Genomic DNA, 20,034 nt, shown 5'->3' with positions numbered 1-20,034 from the left:
AATTAAAATCTAAATGGCATTCATTTACATAGCGCCTATTCTGCAAATCTAGCATAGATCCGGGACTCCTAGACCTATATTGGACGCCACAGATCTACACCAAATCCCACTCATGCTTATGACAGCATCTTATGTTAGAGACACTGCTCTTACAAAATAACAGTAGTGAATTGTGGGTAGATGCAAGTTTTTAGGAGGACATCTGATTCTTTGTATCGAGGATACTACCAACACTCTTATTCTGCCACCTGAAACATCTGTTTTTCTACAGGAATATTTTAGCATAGATTTATCCTACTGCCAGTCATGCGGAGCTAGTAAAGTGATAAGGCTTTCAAAATGCTAATTTGCTCTTTGGGCTAAGTATGCACCGAATGAATGTAGTGTAGTTCCTGTATTCCCAATAGGCTCTGCGCATTGGAATAATATATCCTATAGAATTGACGTAGGACTTAGGTCTACTAGGTCTCCATCGAATATATTAGACTTAATTGTGAGTGCCAGCTAGCTCAGAGGTCACTAGAAACTTTCTCGAATAAACAAGAAGGGATTCGTTTCTGACAACCGCATAAACATGACAACTTTGTTTCCCAAGAATAAGAAATGTATCTCTAGAGTTGTGGAAACAATAGATAGATATTTCACTCAGTCAATCGTGCATGCTTCATTTCACCTGAGGTGCAGAGAAATAGAGAGACGGGCGTTTTCAATAAAAAGTATTTATTGAACAGTCTTCTTTCTCGAAACGAACTGCTACAATCGTAATACTGGTTGCAAAGTACAATGCGCACAGTACGAAGAGTATTATAAAATAATACTGTAAAAGCATGGTATGGTTTCTAAGCCATAAAATACATAGAATACATACATTAAAATAAATAAGGACTAAAAGTACTCAACTGATGCTTCTAAAATACATCTACCCCAATGTACTTAACCTAAGTCTAGTACGAGGGAAGAAGTAAGTATGGTGTACCATAGGTTTAGTATTCTTTTGCCAAGAATCTATCCAAGATTTCTCTTAGGGTCTAATCAGCTCCGTACCTTGGTTTTAGAATGAAGGAGGTCTGGTATCTCTCTCACTCAGGACTCGATTTCCCAACACCCCGCAAGGGGAGCTTGGAAACACTGGAGCTGGATTTCTCGGCAAGAGAAAAGACAGCGTCTCTCTCAGTGCGTCTGCTGAAGGGTCAGCTTCCTTCGGCACTTGCTGCAGCGAGATGCGTCAGGCAAGTAGATAGTCGAACTGCTCCAAACCACCGTGTGTTTGATAAGGCAAGTGTGGGCTTATTTATACCTAGAAGGTGCCGAGTTTGACGTAAGGTTGGACATAAAAACGTCATCAAAGAGTCTCAGTTCTTTGAAAACTCCATGAGTTCTTGGATAAATCAATATTCAAGCAAGGGGTAGTCCCTAACTGCTGAAGGCGAGTTTTCCAAGAAATCGTTGTAGATTTTCTGAACTAGTGGAAGTAGCCATGCCATATTTGGACTGCATGAGCTGTGTCTAAAAATGGTTATGATTTCTATGCCTATATAAGGATAGGGTGATTTGTGGGCATGAATCAGGAAAATTACACTAAGGTCCTAAAATGCTATACAACATGAAATGTAACAAACATCTGTTGATAATGGTGTTGAAAAAATATAACAATGGATAATGGTAAGGGCCAGTGGACTTATGATATTCTGTGGCTGCTGTGTTTACCCCATAATTATGGATTTACCGCATTTGACAAATACTTTGCCAAATATTTTGCAGAATTCACAAATATTATGTTTCTAGCTCTAGTGGATGAAAATAATACTGTCAGAGAATGTGCCTCATAATATTAATTTTTGCCACATAATTTAAATAACCTTGCCCCATAGTTAGCCCTTCATGGCGAATAAATCTAGCATCCATAAAAATGCTAAAGCAGTACTAAATGTTGCAGCAATATTACCTAAATTATGAAGCAGATTCTTTGAAGCACCAGGTTTTACTCTTCTAATCAATTGTCTAAAGTATTACCAAAAAACTACCATTGAGTTCAGAGAAACCTGGTTGTGATATTGATTTTTTGCTGTCTGTTTACCCTTTTTGAACACATTTAGTGAAGAGTTTCAGTACATTTCTCTTTTCATCTCTATACAGGTTATCAGTGCAGCTGCCCTTCTCAGTTCCTGGGGAAGAATTGTGAATCTGAGATCACAGCCTGCTTTCCAAACCCATGCCGCAATGGAGGCTCCTGCGATCCCATTGGCAATGCATTTGTCTGCAACTGCAGAAGTGGACTGCGTGGGATAACGTAAGACACGTCTTAGCAAATGGGAGCCGGCTTAGGTTGTCCTATCTGGCCACAGACCAGAGATAGAAAGCATGGCCCAAATTACTATTTTTGTCAATGTGACCTGGTTTTGTGACGAATGCAGATTGTGTTTTTTTCATGACGGTCCTTCTTTAGGAACTTAACCAGATGAGCAAAGCAGTTGGTTGGTGTAGGTCAGTTAAGCAGGCTGGAGGAAAGACTGACAGGCATGCGCACACACACACACACACACACACGCGCGTTTCCCCAAAGACCACCCCCTCCAGCTTGACAGACACATTGATGTGCATTCAAATGTACCATTTGCTGCACATTCCCACCGAAATTCCTTTAGTGGAAAATTCCAGTTGAACCTGTAAAGGAACCTTGAATGAATGTTACAGTCCAATATGTTTTAAAATATGTTTGCTTACCCCAAACCTTCCCTGACAGTGCTCTAGCCACTTCCAGAAGAGTGTACCACTTCCGAAACAGCGTGCCACAAAACAGAGTGCCACAAAAAGACTTGAATCATAATTTGGAATGAGGACTACCTTTTCTTGTGGTGTTCAAGCAGCTATTTGCCCCATAGCTACCCTAATGAGAACGAGGGCGTATAATAGATAATTGTTTTGATGATGAAGAACCTTAACCAGCAGTGACATATCACTTTCCATTCTTGAGAACTAAGAATTCACTTTTACAGAAAATGTCTGTTGGCAATACAGTTAAATAGTAAGAGCAAAAAGAATGCAGACTGAATCATCACTTTTTCTAGTCATATTACAGTTTTAGCAGCTCTGTTCCATAAAATACTTTTTTTCCCTGTTATATTAATTATTTAAGTTTTACATCTACACATACCATATATCCCTTGCAGGTGTGAGGAAGACATCAACGAATGTGAGAGGGAAGAGTGCGAAAATGGCGGAACATGCGTCAACATCTTTGGTTCATTTCTATGTAACTGCACTGCGGGATATGTGGGGCAGCACTGCGGCCTGCGGCCTGTGGTGGTGCCTAACATCCAAGCTGGACATTCGTATGTGGGAAAGGAAGAGCTGATAGGAATTGCAGTCGTCCTGTTCGTCATCTTCATCTTGATCATCTTGTTCATCGTCTTCCGCAAAAAAGTCTTCAGGAAAAATTACTCCCGCAACAACATCACTCTTGTACAGGATCCAGCAACGGCAGCCCTGCTGAACAAAACCAATGGAATCCAGTTCAAGAATTTAAGGAACAGCAGTGATAGTCGAAACATCTACCAAGAAGTTGGGCCGCCTCAGGTACCCGTCAGACCCATGGCCTACACGCCTTGTTTCCAAAGTGACTCTAGAAGTAACCTTGATAAGATGGTGGATGGGCTTGGTGTGGAGCATCAGGAAATGACCACATTTCACCCTGATTCTCCCCGGATACTGACTGCGAGGCGTGGTGTTGTGGTCTGCAGCGTAGCTCCTAATTTGCCCACTGTCTCTCCGTGCCGCTCTGACTGTGACTCCCTTAGAAAGAACACCTGGGATGCTGGGAAAGAATGTAAGTATGGCTACAATATTCATAGTACTATTGAACCAACTAGACTAAAACAGTCGCTCAGATTTACAAATGCTTTGCGTTACTTTTCTTAGACAAACCAGAAACAAAGTGTTCAGGTGGAATTTACCATTGAACTCAAATTGTGATTTGCTTTAGATCATAACCAAAAGTAACACCATGTTGTGCAATATGTGTTCTTGTGTTACTTTGCATCAAGAAGATTTATCATAGATGGTGCATGGGCATGCCGCTGCAACCACCCAGGGGATTTGATGCAAATCCCTAGCTACAAAAATTGTAGACATGTATTTTCATCAAAATCCTGCAACTCCTAGAGGCAGGTGCAAAAAGGAGAAATGTTTTCATTTCTCCTCGTTTTTTTCCAATTTGCATGTGTGCTTGATTGTATAGCACACACACAAAGTGGGGAAAGGCCTAAAGCATAGGACTTGTACTGGAAGGGACCCTTTCCAGTACAAAAAGTATGCTTCAGACTATGCCGACTCCCTTGTGCTATGACGGAAGGGTGTCTGCGTTGGCACATGACTGCCTAAAGTGTGCTAGGGTAGGGAGAGAGCAGACCAGTGCCATATACTAGTAGATATGACACTGCTCTGCTGTCTCCCTTACATGCAATACAGTACAGCTACTTTAATTACTGCCATGCATTGCGTGACTTTTTTATACATCTGGGCTAGAGTGTCTCAAGGGTTTTGCACAGGGTTAGATATTTAAAGCTCTACTCTTTATAGACTATAACAACTGTCATCACTTGCAGTGGCTGCTAAATTAATCCTACACTCCGACATACATTATTTCAAATTTTCAAATGAGCATGAAAGTGTTTTTGCCTAGATAAAGCTAGAATGCACAGTAATAGTCTTGTGATGAAATGCACTCTGGTTGAATTTGGGGCTCAACATACTCTTGCCGTCTACAGCAGTCATGTTTTAAATGTGTCCTTAAACGTAATGCTGGATTGTATTTTGTTTCCTTAATGTTGACAGGGATGTTGTTCCAAAATTGTGCAGTAGGCAAAGAGGCATTTCTTGCCACCTGTTTCATTTTCATCAGTTTTCCTCAGAAGATGTTATTGTGAGGCACTCTGAAGTTTAGCAATAGAAGGTTTTAAAGCTATAACAGCATAGTAAGTCATCTGCCAGGCAATCAGTCTGTCTCTGCAGTGAGCCAGAAGTGAGTGCACCCAGCGTAAGCAAGATATGGTCCTCTGTCAGCAAGATATGCTGCCTTATGACCAAGATATTGTCTTATGTGAGCAGCGCATGATCCCATTTGAGCAAGATGTGGCACTGTGAGAGCAAGATATGGGTCAGTGTTAGCAAGATATGGTCCCTTGTGAGAATATTATGATCCTGTGAGAGCAAGATATGGTCTCTTGAGAACAAGCTATGTCACCATGAGAGCAAGATACTGTCCTAAGTGAGCACAACAACAACTTCTTCAGAAGAATGACTTCTGCATTCAGAATCCTTCACAATGTCTCCAAGGCCAGCATTCCCTAACATGATAGTCAATTGATGAGCAGATAAAAAGAAGATCCCTACCGTAGTATAGCTGATATAGTAATTAATGGGAGAACTTTATTATTTTTAAAGGAAAAGGTATGATACTTTATTCCCTCCCTGAATTATAGATATATGGTTATCTGGCAAGAGACCTTAGTCTCTGTGAGGTTACGAGTAATGTCAAAGAGTTCAGTGGAGAAGTAACCCTTAAATCCTGGAATCAATTCCATCACCCGTCAGCATCACTATTTCTGCATTTCTACCAGCCATTTGAACCCCATTGTTACATTGATGTAAGAATGACCCTAATATCGCAGCAGAAAATGGCAAATGTGTATCCAACCTCTTCCTGAGCTGCTTAGGCAGGGCATCATCCACAAAAAAGGGAAAATGTAGGTGAGTAGACATAAGTCTACAAACTAGATTTGGGAATTGACTTGCAATGTGTTTACCACTTTATTGTCTGGATCCAGTAGCTCAGTGGACTAATTTATCAGCGTCATGGATTTGTGTTTAACCCTGTAATCACAAGTTCTAAACATGGTGTCTGCTCTTCCCTTCATCTTTCTGAGGTTGTTAAAATGAATGCCATTGGGTCGTGTGACAATAAGCGTCCTCTATTTCTCATTAATACCAAGATCCCTCCTTCAAGTGGTCGTGCACTCCACAAATACAAATGTTATTGTAAAACATGTTTTTCTCCTAAGGGAAATTATTTCTCCGTTCAGAAAGCGCTTCCTCAAAGCCCCCTTCAAATATGTGAGTGTTTCTTCCACATCTTCCATATGTGCAGTGCTTTAAATGGGAAAAGAATAGTGCAGGTACTCCCTTAAATGGTGCGAGTGGGCGGGGCTAGGGGCGGGGCTAAGAATAAGACATGCTGATACCTATTGATTATAATACTAGTTGCAACACATACCAAAACACGTCAAATGCGTTTTTATAAATAAAGGTTAATCATTACACAAAACGACAGCCAAATGCGGTGATGATTTAACATTTCCTTGTTTAATATTTGCAGCTTCCATTCTGTTATTTGCTGTTGCTTGGCACAACACAATATATTCTCGAGCGTGCACACACACACACAGAAAAAAATCAAGCAGACGTGCACACACAAAGCATTCCACACATTTCCTTTAATATACCTCCCAACAGTGTATCAAATCTTTCCCTTTCTCTGGCTTTTTTCTCACACAAAAAAGCACTGACAAACAGACAAACATAAGCCACTCACACAAAAGGATTAAAGCCATTTTAACCTCGTCACCTTCCTTTGCTTACTTAATTGCCCTGTCACCTGGCCGCCTCGATCCTGTGTTTGCAACGCAGCAGGATGGTGAACACTGGACGTTATGCAAATGATCCCCCACTGAATAGTTCAGCGGGGTGTCTCAGCTCACTAGTCACAGCTACAGAAGTGCCTTGGCTGTCAGAGACAGGTCACCAGCACAAGCAGCCAATGCGCCTACCGTTTATGAGTACTGTTCAGCTGCGGGCCGTGGAGGGAGTTACGGTGGGGCAGGGAGGCGGGGAGGGGGAGGGGCAGGGTGGAGAGGGCTAAAAACTGGCACCTGGATAATTACAGGTAAGTAAACAATTTAAATAATAAAACGAATTTCGTAGCGCGCACTGCATCGCAAAATGCGATGCAGTGCGCGCTACGAAATTCGTTTTATTAATCAAATTGTTTACTTACCTGTAATTATCCAGGTGCCGTGTTTTAGCCCTCTCCACCCTGCCCCTCCCCCTCCCCGCCTCCCTGCCCCACCGTAACTCCCTCCGCGGCTGGTACTGTTACTCTCCTCGGCAGTAGAAAAGTGCCGGTACTCAGAGTGCTAAAAATAAGAAGTGCCGGTACTCAGTACCGATGAGTACCAGCCCATTTAAAGCACTGCATATGTAGAATATTTGTTTGTGGTTCCGGGGCAGGAATCACTTTAGTGACAACCTTGTGGGTGTTCAGAGGATATTGCATGGTCCTCTCTGCCCGAACCCCGCAGCACTTCATTTTCTTGCACGAAAAAAACGATCTCTCATTGTGGAAAAGTTCATGAAGTGGAATTTTTCATGTCAGTAAATAATATTCCCCTCTGTTAAACCCCACAAATCACTACTTCCTTGATTCATGAATTGGAATTCAACTTTTTGCACTCCAAGGGCCATAAAGATGTGTAAAAGGTTTTGTGCATAACTCAGACCTGTGCCATATTGCAGAAGAGCGAGGGAAAGAAAGAAAAGTACATACACATGTCTGCATTCAGAGTGATTCTATCAAGGGCCTAGATGGAATTGTGAGCTATTAGGGAGAACATAATTCATATTCTTATAGCTTGTCAACATCTTTTCTGCTGTAATTCTGTTTATTTTTATTCTTCCCTTCTTTGTAATATTTTAATAAACAAATGGTACAATCTCATTCAGTTACCGCGAAGTGATATATGGCGGAGGCTATATAAGATTTCCTTCAATAAACATTAATGCACGGCTCACTCTTCCCTAAAGATTCCAGGCTTTTTTGTCAATGCCCTGGACACCCTGGATTTCCAAGGTGTTATGGCACACACCGGTGAACTGGGCAGCAGTATTTATGCAAAAGGATCATGAAAGCCTAGCCTAGGGGTTATTACATTTCTACAGCCCAACAATGATTCATTTTAGATCTTAATATGAAACACATGGTGAATGATTCTAGCAGAAAAGCAGCGTCCCAAACAATATGCCTTTATTTTCTGGTCTAAGCTTTTAAAGTAATGTTTATTCAGATCCTGCTCTGAAAGACATTTCCCTCTAGACCTATTTCCACTCACAGAACGTTGCAAACAGTGTTTCCCTTTACATGAGCTGATTCCACTTCTTAAATGTGTCAAGAAAACCATTTTAAGAGGTTATGTTCAACCATGTAACAATGACATTTTCAAAAGTAAAGCCTAACATTACTAAAGGGACAAACTAAAATCAGGCTTTGGGTTATGCCCCCAGGAATACGCTGCACCCCCATGACAGGACAGCGGCTGGCCAACATGGAGGTTTTCAAGGCATGAAAGTTGAAAAAAGCCTTCCCAAGATGTCTAGCCCATCCTGAGACCAGCCTCTTCGCTTTCTATTGAGGAATGTGAGCCCACCTCATAACCCGGAAGAGGTAGCAGCAGAGCTTACATTCTGTCAAAGCTCTTTCCCATTACCTGCCCCACTGCTATCACACACCTCTTCACCCCTCAGCTGCCTAGGTGCTCTCCTCTTTCTGTCTACGGTAGTATCTGCACTAGAAATGGCTTCTATTGCCCACCTTGTATTCTTGCCTCTGCACTAACCCACAGGTTTTCAAACTGTTGTTAATCCCCAAATCTGTGAGATATTGTTATATTAGCTTTCATGTAAGAGACTGATATGCACTTGATTTAGGTATAGAGATACGTAGCCCTGCACCTCATCCTCCAACACCAGCCCCCATCTGGAAGTTTATAAGTGAAATATGTTTGAGAGAAGGTTTGTATTCCCTTTCATTGTGTACCATCTTAATCTTGGTCAGTGTTCTCAATCAGTCAATAGTGTATAGCTCCACCATGATCCTATATTATTGTAAACTTCTTTATCAACAAATCTTTACAGTCGATACACAACTTCAAACATCTAACACCTGTTTTGAGGAAACCCTCTTAGTCAAAGCTCATGCTTTCATGGTACATTTCATTTTGTGGATTGGTTGCCTAAAACTTGTAAATCATATGTATTTTATCCATTATCAACAGTCTGTTGCCCCATAAAAGCTATTAGCAACCCAGATCGATTAGCCGCATGTGTTCTTGGTAACAAATCTCTTCAGATTTGGAACGATTTGATACGATGAGTACATGCTGCTAGTCGAGCAACGTTGCTGACTTTTTGGGGGCAACATACAGATGATAATGGACTAGGTACATATGATTTACAGGTTTCTTATAAGGGACTGTTTGATCTCCCTATGTTGTTTTTTGTACATCGCACTGATCATCTGTTAGAATAGTTCTTTCTAAAAATGCAAAATAAATAGATCTTGAAGTTTGTTGTTCAACTTTTCTAATATTTTGTCTCTCCTAGCACAGCAAAGTAGCTGCAAGCCAACATGCACTTCAATACATTACTCGAAGAAAATAGATACTAGATAAAAAAATACCCATATATATATATACATTTGGATTTCAGTGTCAGGTATAAATTAGCTGCAACAATTTGACCATCATCAGGACTGAACACTGTCTGGATAGATTAGAATAGAAGAACACGTTGATTCACTATGAATGTATCACACCAAGAGCTCTAAATAATTATTTGACTATGACTAAACAGATTCTGACTCAGTTCTTTTCTTTGGACTATCTCAGCGGAACATCGGCTATTGTGATCACATGGAACCTGACACTGATAAGAAATGTTGCTATATTAACCTCTTCAGCGCGGCGCAAATTTTCGCTCTGTGCTGAAGGTTCTATTGAGCGGGCGGGGCCATGACGGATTGGTTCCGTCATTAGCACAGCTCAACCGGCACTCATGACGGAACCACTCCGTCATGAGCACCAAAGGGGTTAATTGATCATGCCATTTGCACTTCCCGGCTATCACTGTGTATGATTACGAGTAAAAGTTACTCTTCCTTCCCGTGTCAGCCCCCTCTTGTCTTGCAACAGTTCTCTCTGTACATCTTAATAACGCATAGTGCAGTATTCCTTCCAACCTGACAGAGATTCTTCAATAATGGAGACCCACCAGACTCTAATTGCTCAGAGAGCATATGTCAAGTGAGACGTCAACGGGGCCAGGAGCTCGGAGTCACTATTGAATCCGTAGCTGGCTTCAGCTCCTTTCCAGAGACCTGCAGAGGAAATTCATCAAAGCCACACAGCGAGCTGAAGTGTTGTAGATGAGCATCGGGATTAAGAGCCTAATTTAGAGTTTGGCAGAAGGGTTACTCCATCACAGACGTGACGGATATCTTGTCCGCCTTATTGCAAGTTCCATAGAATATAATGCATTTGTAATAAGCAGAGGGTATATCAATCACGTTTAAGATGGAGTAACTCATCTGCCAAACTCTGAATCTGGGCCTCAGTCCCCCCAAATGTCTATATCACATATTCTGTCCGTTTTAAAAGCCTTGTGCTATTGGACAGGTGCCACCGCATTGGTATGTAAGCGCCTCTTTGCTTTAGGATTTGGAATGATATTTCCCAGCCTGATGGGAAGTTTTTATGCATTGATTCTTTTTACAGCGCTTCTTAGTGTTTTTACGTTATAAATGCTGCACACCACACTCTAGGCAGCAATCAGCTGTTTTTGCTCTTTGCAGTCAGTGTACACCCTTCATTTGGACTCATTAACCACAGATTTGGTAGGAGTGTTTGTCTCGATACCTATAGATTATGTTGCACCTTTTTATGTAGCACATATCCACTGGTTACTTGTCCCCCTTGTGCTTTTCCCTGCAGACAAATCTGCTTGTGTTTTCCGCTTTCCCATGGAGGTACATCAGTGGCGCTGTCTGCGGACAGATCACTCCCAATTTAATGAACATTTGTGTTGTGTTGTGCTTCGACTGCAGTTGCATTACACAAAGTGTTGAAGAAGGACATTGTGATGTTCTGACAAGAAATATTGCTTGCATATCACGTTGTTGAAGTCTAGCTGTGCTTTTAAAACTACTTGCTTGTACAGCCCAGGCTCAACCCAACTAGGTTTTTAAAGAGATAACCACGGACAACACCAAAGGGGCCATTTGCAACTGCTTAAAATTCAAAAAGTGGAATTAAATATGTAAACAATTATGCATGACATATGGGATGCACTTATTAGAACTTGACATAGATAGTATACCAAAGGTCAACAAAGATGACAATGCAGGCGGTACATTAAAACAGTATGGGGCCTATTAGGATGGCGGACGGACCTGCATCTTTCCACCACCCCGGAGGTGGAGGGACCGTCCGCAGGGCCAGAGGCGTTCCCTCCCTCAGAATTAGGATGTGACCGCCACCCTGGCGGTCACAGCCCGTATAGTTACCATTGCAGAAAAGCCACCGCGGAAAAGCATGTTTTCTGCCCCATCCTAATATGGCTGGCGGTGTCTGAAAGACACCGCCACCATATTTTTACGAACCCTCGAGTCACGTGCTCTATATATTCCTCTCTCCTATTGTATATAAATCTAAATATAATTGAAAAAGAATACCTTGTTATTCGAAACGCGTCTGACCTGACATAAGCTGTAAGCTAATAAAGACCTGCTTCTACCATGACATCTGGTGTCCGTTTCCCATCCTTTGGAGCGCTACCGGCTGGGGTGCATCAGAGAGGCGTGGGAAAACTCGTTTGGAAATATAAATATATATATATATATATATATATTTTTTTTTTTCATTTATATATCGATATATATACTGTAAATGTTAGTTGGTTAGAATTCAACAGCATACGTCAGAAAAACATACATTATTTTCAGAAGTTGCTCTATTACATAGCACACAAATAAACAATTAATTTCTACCTTATTGAAGAACTGTGAATAGTGTAACTTGTTGGAGGTGCAAGGTGCTTGAACGCATCTGGAGGAAACACTGTGACACAAATGATAAAAAGATCTATCTTGCCTCTATTAAAAGTTATCACTACATGGTAAAGAGGCACATTTTAACCTTTACATAGTTTAATAAAACCAGTGGATAATGCCCATTTGAGTGATGTGTCAAACGACAAAGGTAATCTGCTTGTCGACTTCTTTGTTAAAAAAGGAAGAATATTTACTCAAATGTTTTTTTGAGAAAAGTACAACAGCGCTACTATCATGGCCTACTCATTTGGAACTAGAACCTCCACTTAATATCTGTCTGGAAGAAGTTAAGCCACTGGACTTAGATGGGTTGTAAACCCTGAAATCTAAGGTACCATCTGGATTTCCTAATGACCCAGCAAGGTCAGACATTTTTAAAAGAGCTGATCTGTCCTATTTCCTATATCCCTAATTTTTTAAGTGCTTCCCGACTGGAAACATGCGACTGTGATTCCTCTCTTTAAAAAACCCATCTGGATCAGGGTGTTGCAGAGTTCCTGGGAAGGGGAGACCAAGTTCTCGGTTGGTGATGAGATGGAGAACTATCTGAAGAGTTCCTTGCTGGGGTTGAAGCTGGCTTGGATGCCAGGGCACCTTTTTACGTGTTTTTTAGGCATTGGTGGTATTCGTTGAGGGCTGTCTTGAAGATGTCTCGGTCTGTGGTATCTTTGCTGGTGTGTCATCTTCCACAGGGATGGTGGGGTGCTGGGGCCGGAAGGCCACAATGTCTGTTATTGCTTTTTAATAAAGCAATATAATTAATTATTTAAGTTTCATTTTTTAGGGGTAGGCAGTTGTCCCTTGGCCCACTGCCTACTCTTAAAAAAACATGTTTCAGCTTTCATAAAGGGAAGGGATCCCATAGAGACTTTTTCCCATTTCGACTGGTTACCACCACTCTTGATGCCCTTAACACCTTCCACGCTGATGACGAGCTCAGCTCGTCATGAGCGTTACCTGCCGTATGCTCATGACGAGCTGAGCTCGTCATGTAACGCGGTAATTTCAAAATTACCGCGTACAGCGGGAAAAGCCGCCGCAGCGATGCGGTTAACACATCATCTCCAAATACTGAATCACTAAACACAAGTTTCTATTCCATAACATGTTACTGAATTGCAAATTTTGCTTTGTACATGTGAAAAAGCAGTTTTTTGGTCAGAAACAGTCACACAAAATGAGAGTAAATCCATTGAGAATGTTGATTAATAGCCTTACTATTGCAACCAACCACGTTTTAGCTACATTTCAAATTAACATCACTTCTTTATCCCGCGAAGACACCAATATTCCTACCCCTATCCATGCACTTATGACAGTGGAAAATCTACTTTCATAGTTTCCCTAGTAGTAAGACCTAATTAGTACACAAGTCCACAAAACATTCTGTGGACCAGAGCCGAAACATCTAACATACCTAATTTAAAATGAACTATAAAACACATGCCTGTATGCTTTATGTAGGTATAAAATGAGTACAGAGAAGCACCCTACATGCTGTTACTGTGATCATTGCAAATATAACGTCTGTTAACCTACAATTTTCATTGCCTCTACTATCATTTTATGACCTGAAGAGGGCTTTCTATTTTTCAACTACTAACTTTAAACACTTTTCTAGAAAAAAAACCCATTGTATCAGGGAGAGCATATACTGTGCAGTTAAATGAGGCAATGACCAGATCTCCCTTTGTACTGCTCCCTAAGGTAAAGGTATTGATGCAGCCGAAGAGATGACCTGTTTCACCGGAAGCAATAGAGGAAGTAATTCTGAAGTCCAGTCTCTCAACTCCTTCCAGTCTGACTCAGGGGATGACAATGGTAAGGAAACAGTTCTCACAGAATCTTTCTATATTTCTTCCACTTCAGCCATGCTCTCAAAAACAGAATAGCAAAAACATCTGTAATATTCTTATTGAGCCATAAAGTATCTCTTGTATTTGTCAGGACAGCAGGCAAGTCGCTTAGCAGCTCGGTAATGTGTTTTTTTTCTGTATTATGGGCTGTCTTACTGACATGTATTCCCCCATGTCGACCATCAAGAAGAGAGAATGAACTCCTGGTCTTCCAGGTGCAGAAAATAATTTCCGTGCTTGCTGATATCTCAATGGACAACCTTTGAAATTCCTTTTCAACTCCAATTATGCACTTCCATACCAGTCTGAAATCTCTCCCAGAAGTTCATGAATATGTCACTAAAATGGAGACATTGTGACTGGCCAACCCAAGTTTTTCAGATTCATCTTAGTATTCTGCCCTTGAAAGTTGTTCTTGTCAGCACCATGACATCCCCCTTCACGGATTATGAATTGAAACAATATTCCGAGGGCCATATTTCTGAAAGAGTTGTGTCACCGTTGCGCTACACAGCGGAATGCAAGAGCGACGCAAGTTTTACGTTTTAGTTATTAAGACACACAAGGCCATCTTGCGTGACCTTGCGTGCATTAATATATCCAGAGTAATGCAAGGCTATGCAAATCACTATGTTGCATTACTCTGCTCCAGCGAGGCATTCCATGGGTAGAGCACAGGTGTTTCAATGGGATGTATGATGGTACGACGCGTACCGTCACAACGCATGCTTTAACAACGCGTCCCTTACAACGCAAGTCGTTACCACGACTTGCGTTGGGGGCGCGGATTGAGAATAGTATAATTTACTATTGTAACACCAGTCTCCGTGGACACTAGGGAAGGTGTTGGAGTAGTAAATATACTATTCTTAATCCTCTAGCGCCCTCCAGCGCAAGTCGTGGTTACGACTTGCGTTGTAATGGACGCGTTGTTAAAGCCTTGCGGAGTAAAATCCGCGTGGTAAAGGATGTTTCCCGTTTCAATGCACCCACCCATGGATTTTGGCGCATTCCCAGATTTACGATCAGTGGTAGACCTGGGAATGTGTCAAAATGCTACACCTTCTGAGGTGAGGCCTAACAAAGAGAAACATCTTTATTTCTCCTCATTACTTCTTCTTTCTTAGTGTGCTGTATTCTGCAGCACACATAGAAAGAGAGAAATGCTTCAGGGGATTGTTTTTGTACAGGAAGGTGTCCTTTCCGGCACAAAAACAATCCTTCTTACAATGCAGGCACCCTTGTGTTGAAAGTAGGCTGAAACCGTCAACATTATCGGCGCCCTCTTGCTCTCCTTAACCTTTTTGTGCGCGTAAAACAGCCGCCATCTTGAACACCATGGCTTCCCTGCTCCCGCCGAGAGCCAGCGCGCCTCTCTCCCACTCCTAACTTCGCCGGCATCCCCCGCATACTGACAACCCCCCTGCCTGCACCTGCCGCGAATCATAAAACCCCTCTTCAGCGCTGCTCTGCCCCAGACCCTCGTCCTGTTCCCAGCGCGACACCTCCCCTCTTCCCATTTATGATCCCCGGCCCTTTGATGCAAACCCCATTTCCCCGTGTGCCCGTTTGTCTTCCCCGTTCCCAGGCCGACACCCAGCTCTGCCGATACCAATCCCTTGCCCCTCCCCGTACAATAGAAAGCTTCCCTCCTCAAAGGACCCCCGAGATGATCAAAGCCCCCCCCCATCCCACGAGATCCGATCGAAACCCACACACTCCGTGGATCGGCGGAATATCCAGCTGCGCGATGATCATCACCTGTTGTGAACGGGGCGGGGACTTCCACTGTAATCTTGCGTGGGAACGGGCTGGGAAGGGGGGGATTCTAAGGATGTCTTTCCGTACATCAAAGTATCGACGAAAATGTGTTACATGCAATAAACAGATAAACGTGTGTATAAGAGGCCAGGCCTCAGGGATGCAGTTAGAGCACCTCAGAACGATACCTTCTGTCCGTTTCGTTGTGTTCTCCTCCGGAGAGAATAAAAACCTTGTTTCCTGCCTTCCAGTCTCCAGCGCCTGCCTCTTCAATAGTTTAACTTCTTTGTGGGTTCAAGAGGCGACACCGCCGGGCAATACTTAAGGATCTTATATTCTGGTTGGTAGCGCCCCCCATTTAGTTTCTACAATTGGCGTCCCAAGCGTGGGGCCCATCAGCGACCCATGGATCCAGTGGGAGAGGTCCTGACGACAAAGTGAACGACTGCAACGATCGGGAACGCGTCTGTCCGATAGACCCTCGTCTGACAGCCGATCATCCGAACTTCACTGGTTCCGAACAGACCTCTCTCGAGTGATCTACGGTCCTGACTGGGAACCATCAGGAGTGCCGCGAGGATAACGAAGAAGAGAGGACGATCGGGCGCTGGATTCGGAAGACAGGAAACTGTCCATGCGGTCCGGGTAAGGTCGTGTAACCACGACAAGTCGCGAAATAATTGCTTGATTGCTTGTTTGTTTAAAAAATACTAGTATTGCTCTTTTTATTTATTTGGAGATTCACTGTCTGCAAACGGAGAAACAACGGGCTCTCTCTTTGCAAACAGTGGAGGATAGGTAGGGCAGCAGCCGTGCTTATTTTTTCTCCCCCACTCAATAATCACTTGAAACTGAACTGTTGTTCGCAAACTATTGTTTCCTGGAGATTCCCTGTCTGCAAACAGGGAAGAGACCACCCTTTTTGCAGATAGTGAAAAGGGTAGGTAACGCAGATCTTTGCGGACCTACTCATTCTCCCCATTGTTATTTATTGGTCTTTTGTTATTTTGATCCATGAGGTATTCACTGCCTGCAAACAACGTAGAATAGAAATATTCTGTCCCGTCTTTGCACCTAGTGATAAGATAGGCAGTGCTGACTTTTTAGTCCCTCGTTACGAGCCGTCATGTCTGTCTTCTCCCCACTGATTAGTAGCCTGTTTAGCCCGGACCGCTTATTAGAGATGGACCATCCAGCCCCACTGGAAGGCACCCCTAATAAGGACATGTTCATGAAGCATGGATTGACCGCTATAGCCTATAGTAAACTATGGCATAAATATACAAAAAAGGGTCAAGAAAGTCAATGGCCCCTGATAGGATCCTTCGATGATGATAAAATAAAAACGCTAGAAACTGCCCTGGGTAAAAACAAGACAACACCTACTATGCTTGACAGCTTCGGCATGTGGCGAAAAGAAACTGAACAACGTAAAAAGAAAACTGAGAGTAGGTTGGAAAAAGAGCTGCGAAAAGCAGCCCACCTAGCTGCTCAGAAACTAGAAAAAGAGATAAAGGAAAGAGAGAAAGCTAAACAGAAACTAGAAATGGAAACACCAAGCCAGTGTCCGGTTAGAACCCCCTCCATGCTCTACCCTGATTTACCCTCGAAACGACAAGCCAATGAGGACCTGCTGTTAGGTCCTCCTATCATCTACATGCCCCCTCCGTATGCCCCTTCTCAACCCGTGGCGCAGCACGCGCCACCCCCAGGTACAAACGAAGGTACCGCCACAGCGTCGGCCCCAATGGCCTCTGTGCCAGCCGAACCCCTTGTATTAAAACCCGCATCAACAACAACGTTAGACGACCATGAGACTCGAGGGGCTGGCCCTGCAAGAACAAACAGACTAGACAAAGATGAGCGAGCGGGGATCGACAAAATAGCAAGGACACTGGTAGAAAGGAAGGATGATGAAGAGTACATCACAGATATGTTCAGCTCGTATACAGGGAGTCACAGACGACATTTTACCGTACGACTGTGTTATCATGTCTTGAATGCATACGAGGACCGATATCGAGACAAAGGTCCCGAGAGCCTAAGGACTCTGTACCGGAAGGTCGATATCGGGGATGAGGGCGAGTGTGATGTGTCGGACCTCCTTACGCGTACGCTTGAGGTTTTCCGCCACCTCACTGAACGAAAGCCGGGAGCAAAATCCGCAACCTCTGTAGTGACCGAACCACCAACCGAGCAATCTAACACCATGATGCCAATACGTGAGGCTGCCCCTTACTGGGTTCCTCCTAGGGGTACAGGGACTCACGATGATGCAAACAACCAAGATGCGAAGGGAAGGGTAGTGTACAATTGGGTCTACCAGCCGTGGGACCGGCAAGAGATACTGACATTCCGGAAATCTCTACCCGACCTACGTAAAAACCCCACTGCCTTCTATACTGAATTGGGTACAGCCCTGGGTTCAACGATCATGACCCTGGCTGACATCGACTTGTTCTTCGGGTTATGTCTACCAGCTGATGTGTGGAAGCAAATCCGGAAAGTCGACCACCTTGAGCTGTTTGGACATACCTGGTCACAACTCGATGACCTGGACAAACAACGGGGACCAGGACAAAAGCCGTTGAAATCCATTCTAGACCTCCCAGATAAAATCATAGAGAAATTAAAAACCCTAATCCCAGAAAAGAAAGTGGACTGGTCGATAGTAACAGCCTGTCGCCAAAAACCCCAGGAGGATGTATCGGAATACTTCTCCCGGTTTGAAACGGTGTTCTCCGATTACAGCGGCCAGGACATGACCACTGCAACCGGACACCATCTGTTTGTCCAGAATTATGTTAAGGGCCTATCATCGGAAATCTCCCAGAAACTACAGGCCAGCGAGAGTAGTTGGGCAGCCTCCAAACCTACAGCGATTCTCCAAATGGCCCAATATTATGAGCATCAGAAAAATGAAAACGATAGGGCGACAGAGAAAAAGAAGAAAGACTTAAAAGAGAGGGTGATGATTGCCAAACTGCAGGGGGTGACTATAGGACGAGACCAATACCGAGGAAACTACCAGACAAACGTCCCTAAGACTACATTTCCCCAGGACCGCACTCTGACTTCCTACAGTGGACGCACAGACCTTAGAGAAGACCAGTGCGCTTTCTGCAAAGGGACTGGCCATTGGAAATCCCAGTGCCCAGTTCTTCTGGAAATGATCAGAAGCAAAGACCCCAGGGATGTAACAAACGGACCGAGACCTAGGGGACAACAACGAGGGCCCCCAAATGACGCGACTAATGACAGATCAAGCAGACCAAATACGTTCGATCGACCCAGGCAGAACCAATATCAACAATCTGACTATGACGACACTCACACCTTCGCATAGGACAGCCAAGGGCGAGGGAGGGATCCAGTCGAGCTCTATGTTGACCAGCAGGGCCCTTATGTCACTGCTAAGGTCCTGGGTACCAAGTCTCCATTTCTGGTAGACACTGGCGCAACACGTAGTGCGTTATCTAAACGACTGATTCCAAGGGCACCCTTGTCTGGCTCACTCATAACATCGACAGGTTTCGATGGAACGCCCTCCACCAACCCTTTGTCTGCCCCGATTCTCTTTGACGTAGAAAACAACACCACCGACACCACGTTCTTGCTTTCCTCCAATAGCCCTGACGCCATTATGGGACTTGACTTACTGAAACACTTCCGAGCGACGATTAGGTGTTCTCAAGATGGAGTTCGAGTGTTTCTTTACGACAACCCCGTTCTGCTTAGACATTGTTCCCCCCGACACATGTTTTCCATCACCGACGTTGACGCGTCCCTGCTTGACACTCTACCTCCGTATCTGTGGGCCAAAGCGGATTCGGACGTAGGGCGTATGTTAATTGACCCAGTGCACATTACTGTCCGACCAGACGCAACACTCCCAAAACTCCCACAATATCGGATATCGCCAGAGGGCGAGAAGGCATTGGTAATGATTATCCAGTCACTGATAGACGCAGGAGTGGTAGAGGAAGTGGTTAGCAACGTTTGCAACAGCCCTATCTTGCCCATTATCAAGAAGCAGGGAGAGGGAGATGAGAAAGCATACCGTTTCATCATCGACCTCCGAGAGATCAACAAAGTGGTGGTACCCCAGTACCCTGTGGTCTCAGACCTCACCACCATCCTGACCTTGATTCCATCCACTGCCACCACCTTTTCCGTCATCGACCTCAAGAACGCATTCTTCTCCATCCCCATCCACCCGGACAGCCGATATCTCTTCGGCTTTACCCTAAAAGCCCGCTCATATAGGTTTTGCCGAGCTCCTCAAGGCTACACGGAAAGCCCTAGCATCTACAGCCAGGCCCTCAAAAGACAACTAGACCAAGTCCAGTTACCCGACGGGGTGGTGTTGGTACAATATGTCGATGACATCCTTTTGGCAGCCGACACCACCCCTCTAGCGGTTACCGCCACCATTCAACTCTTGCACTTCCTTGCGGAAAATGGCCACAAGGTCTCCAAGAA

At 43.8% G+C, this 20,034-nt stretch overlaps 1 protein-coding gene across 2 annotated transcripts in view; it reads left to right on the top strand.

Annotated features, from left to right (window-relative positions):
• FAT3 (FAT atypical cadherin 3) overlaps nt 1-20,034 on the top strand; it is a 741,111-nt gene that overhangs the window by 687,880 nt on the left and 33,197 nt on the right. For both annotated transcript variants that reach the window (XM_078658413.1, XM_078658412.1), the window contains exons 22-24: nt 2,137-2,290; nt 3,171-3,826; nt 13,643-13,756. In XM_078658413.1, coding sequence (XP_078514539.1) covers nt 2,137-2,290; nt 3,171-3,826; nt 13,643-13,756 — 924 coding nt within the window. The remainder of the gene's footprint in view (nt 1-2,136; nt 2,291-3,170; nt 3,827-13,642; nt 13,757-20,034) is intronic.

Source organism: Lissotriton helveticus, chromosome 8 (genome assembly GCF_964261635.1).
Source record: "Lissotriton helveticus chromosome 8, aLisHel1.1, whole genome shotgun sequence".
NCBI classification, from domain to species: domain Eukaryota; kingdom Metazoa; phylum Chordata; class Amphibia; order Caudata; family Salamandridae; genus Lissotriton; species Lissotriton helveticus.
This window is presented reverse-complemented; position numbering and strand designations above follow the sequence as displayed.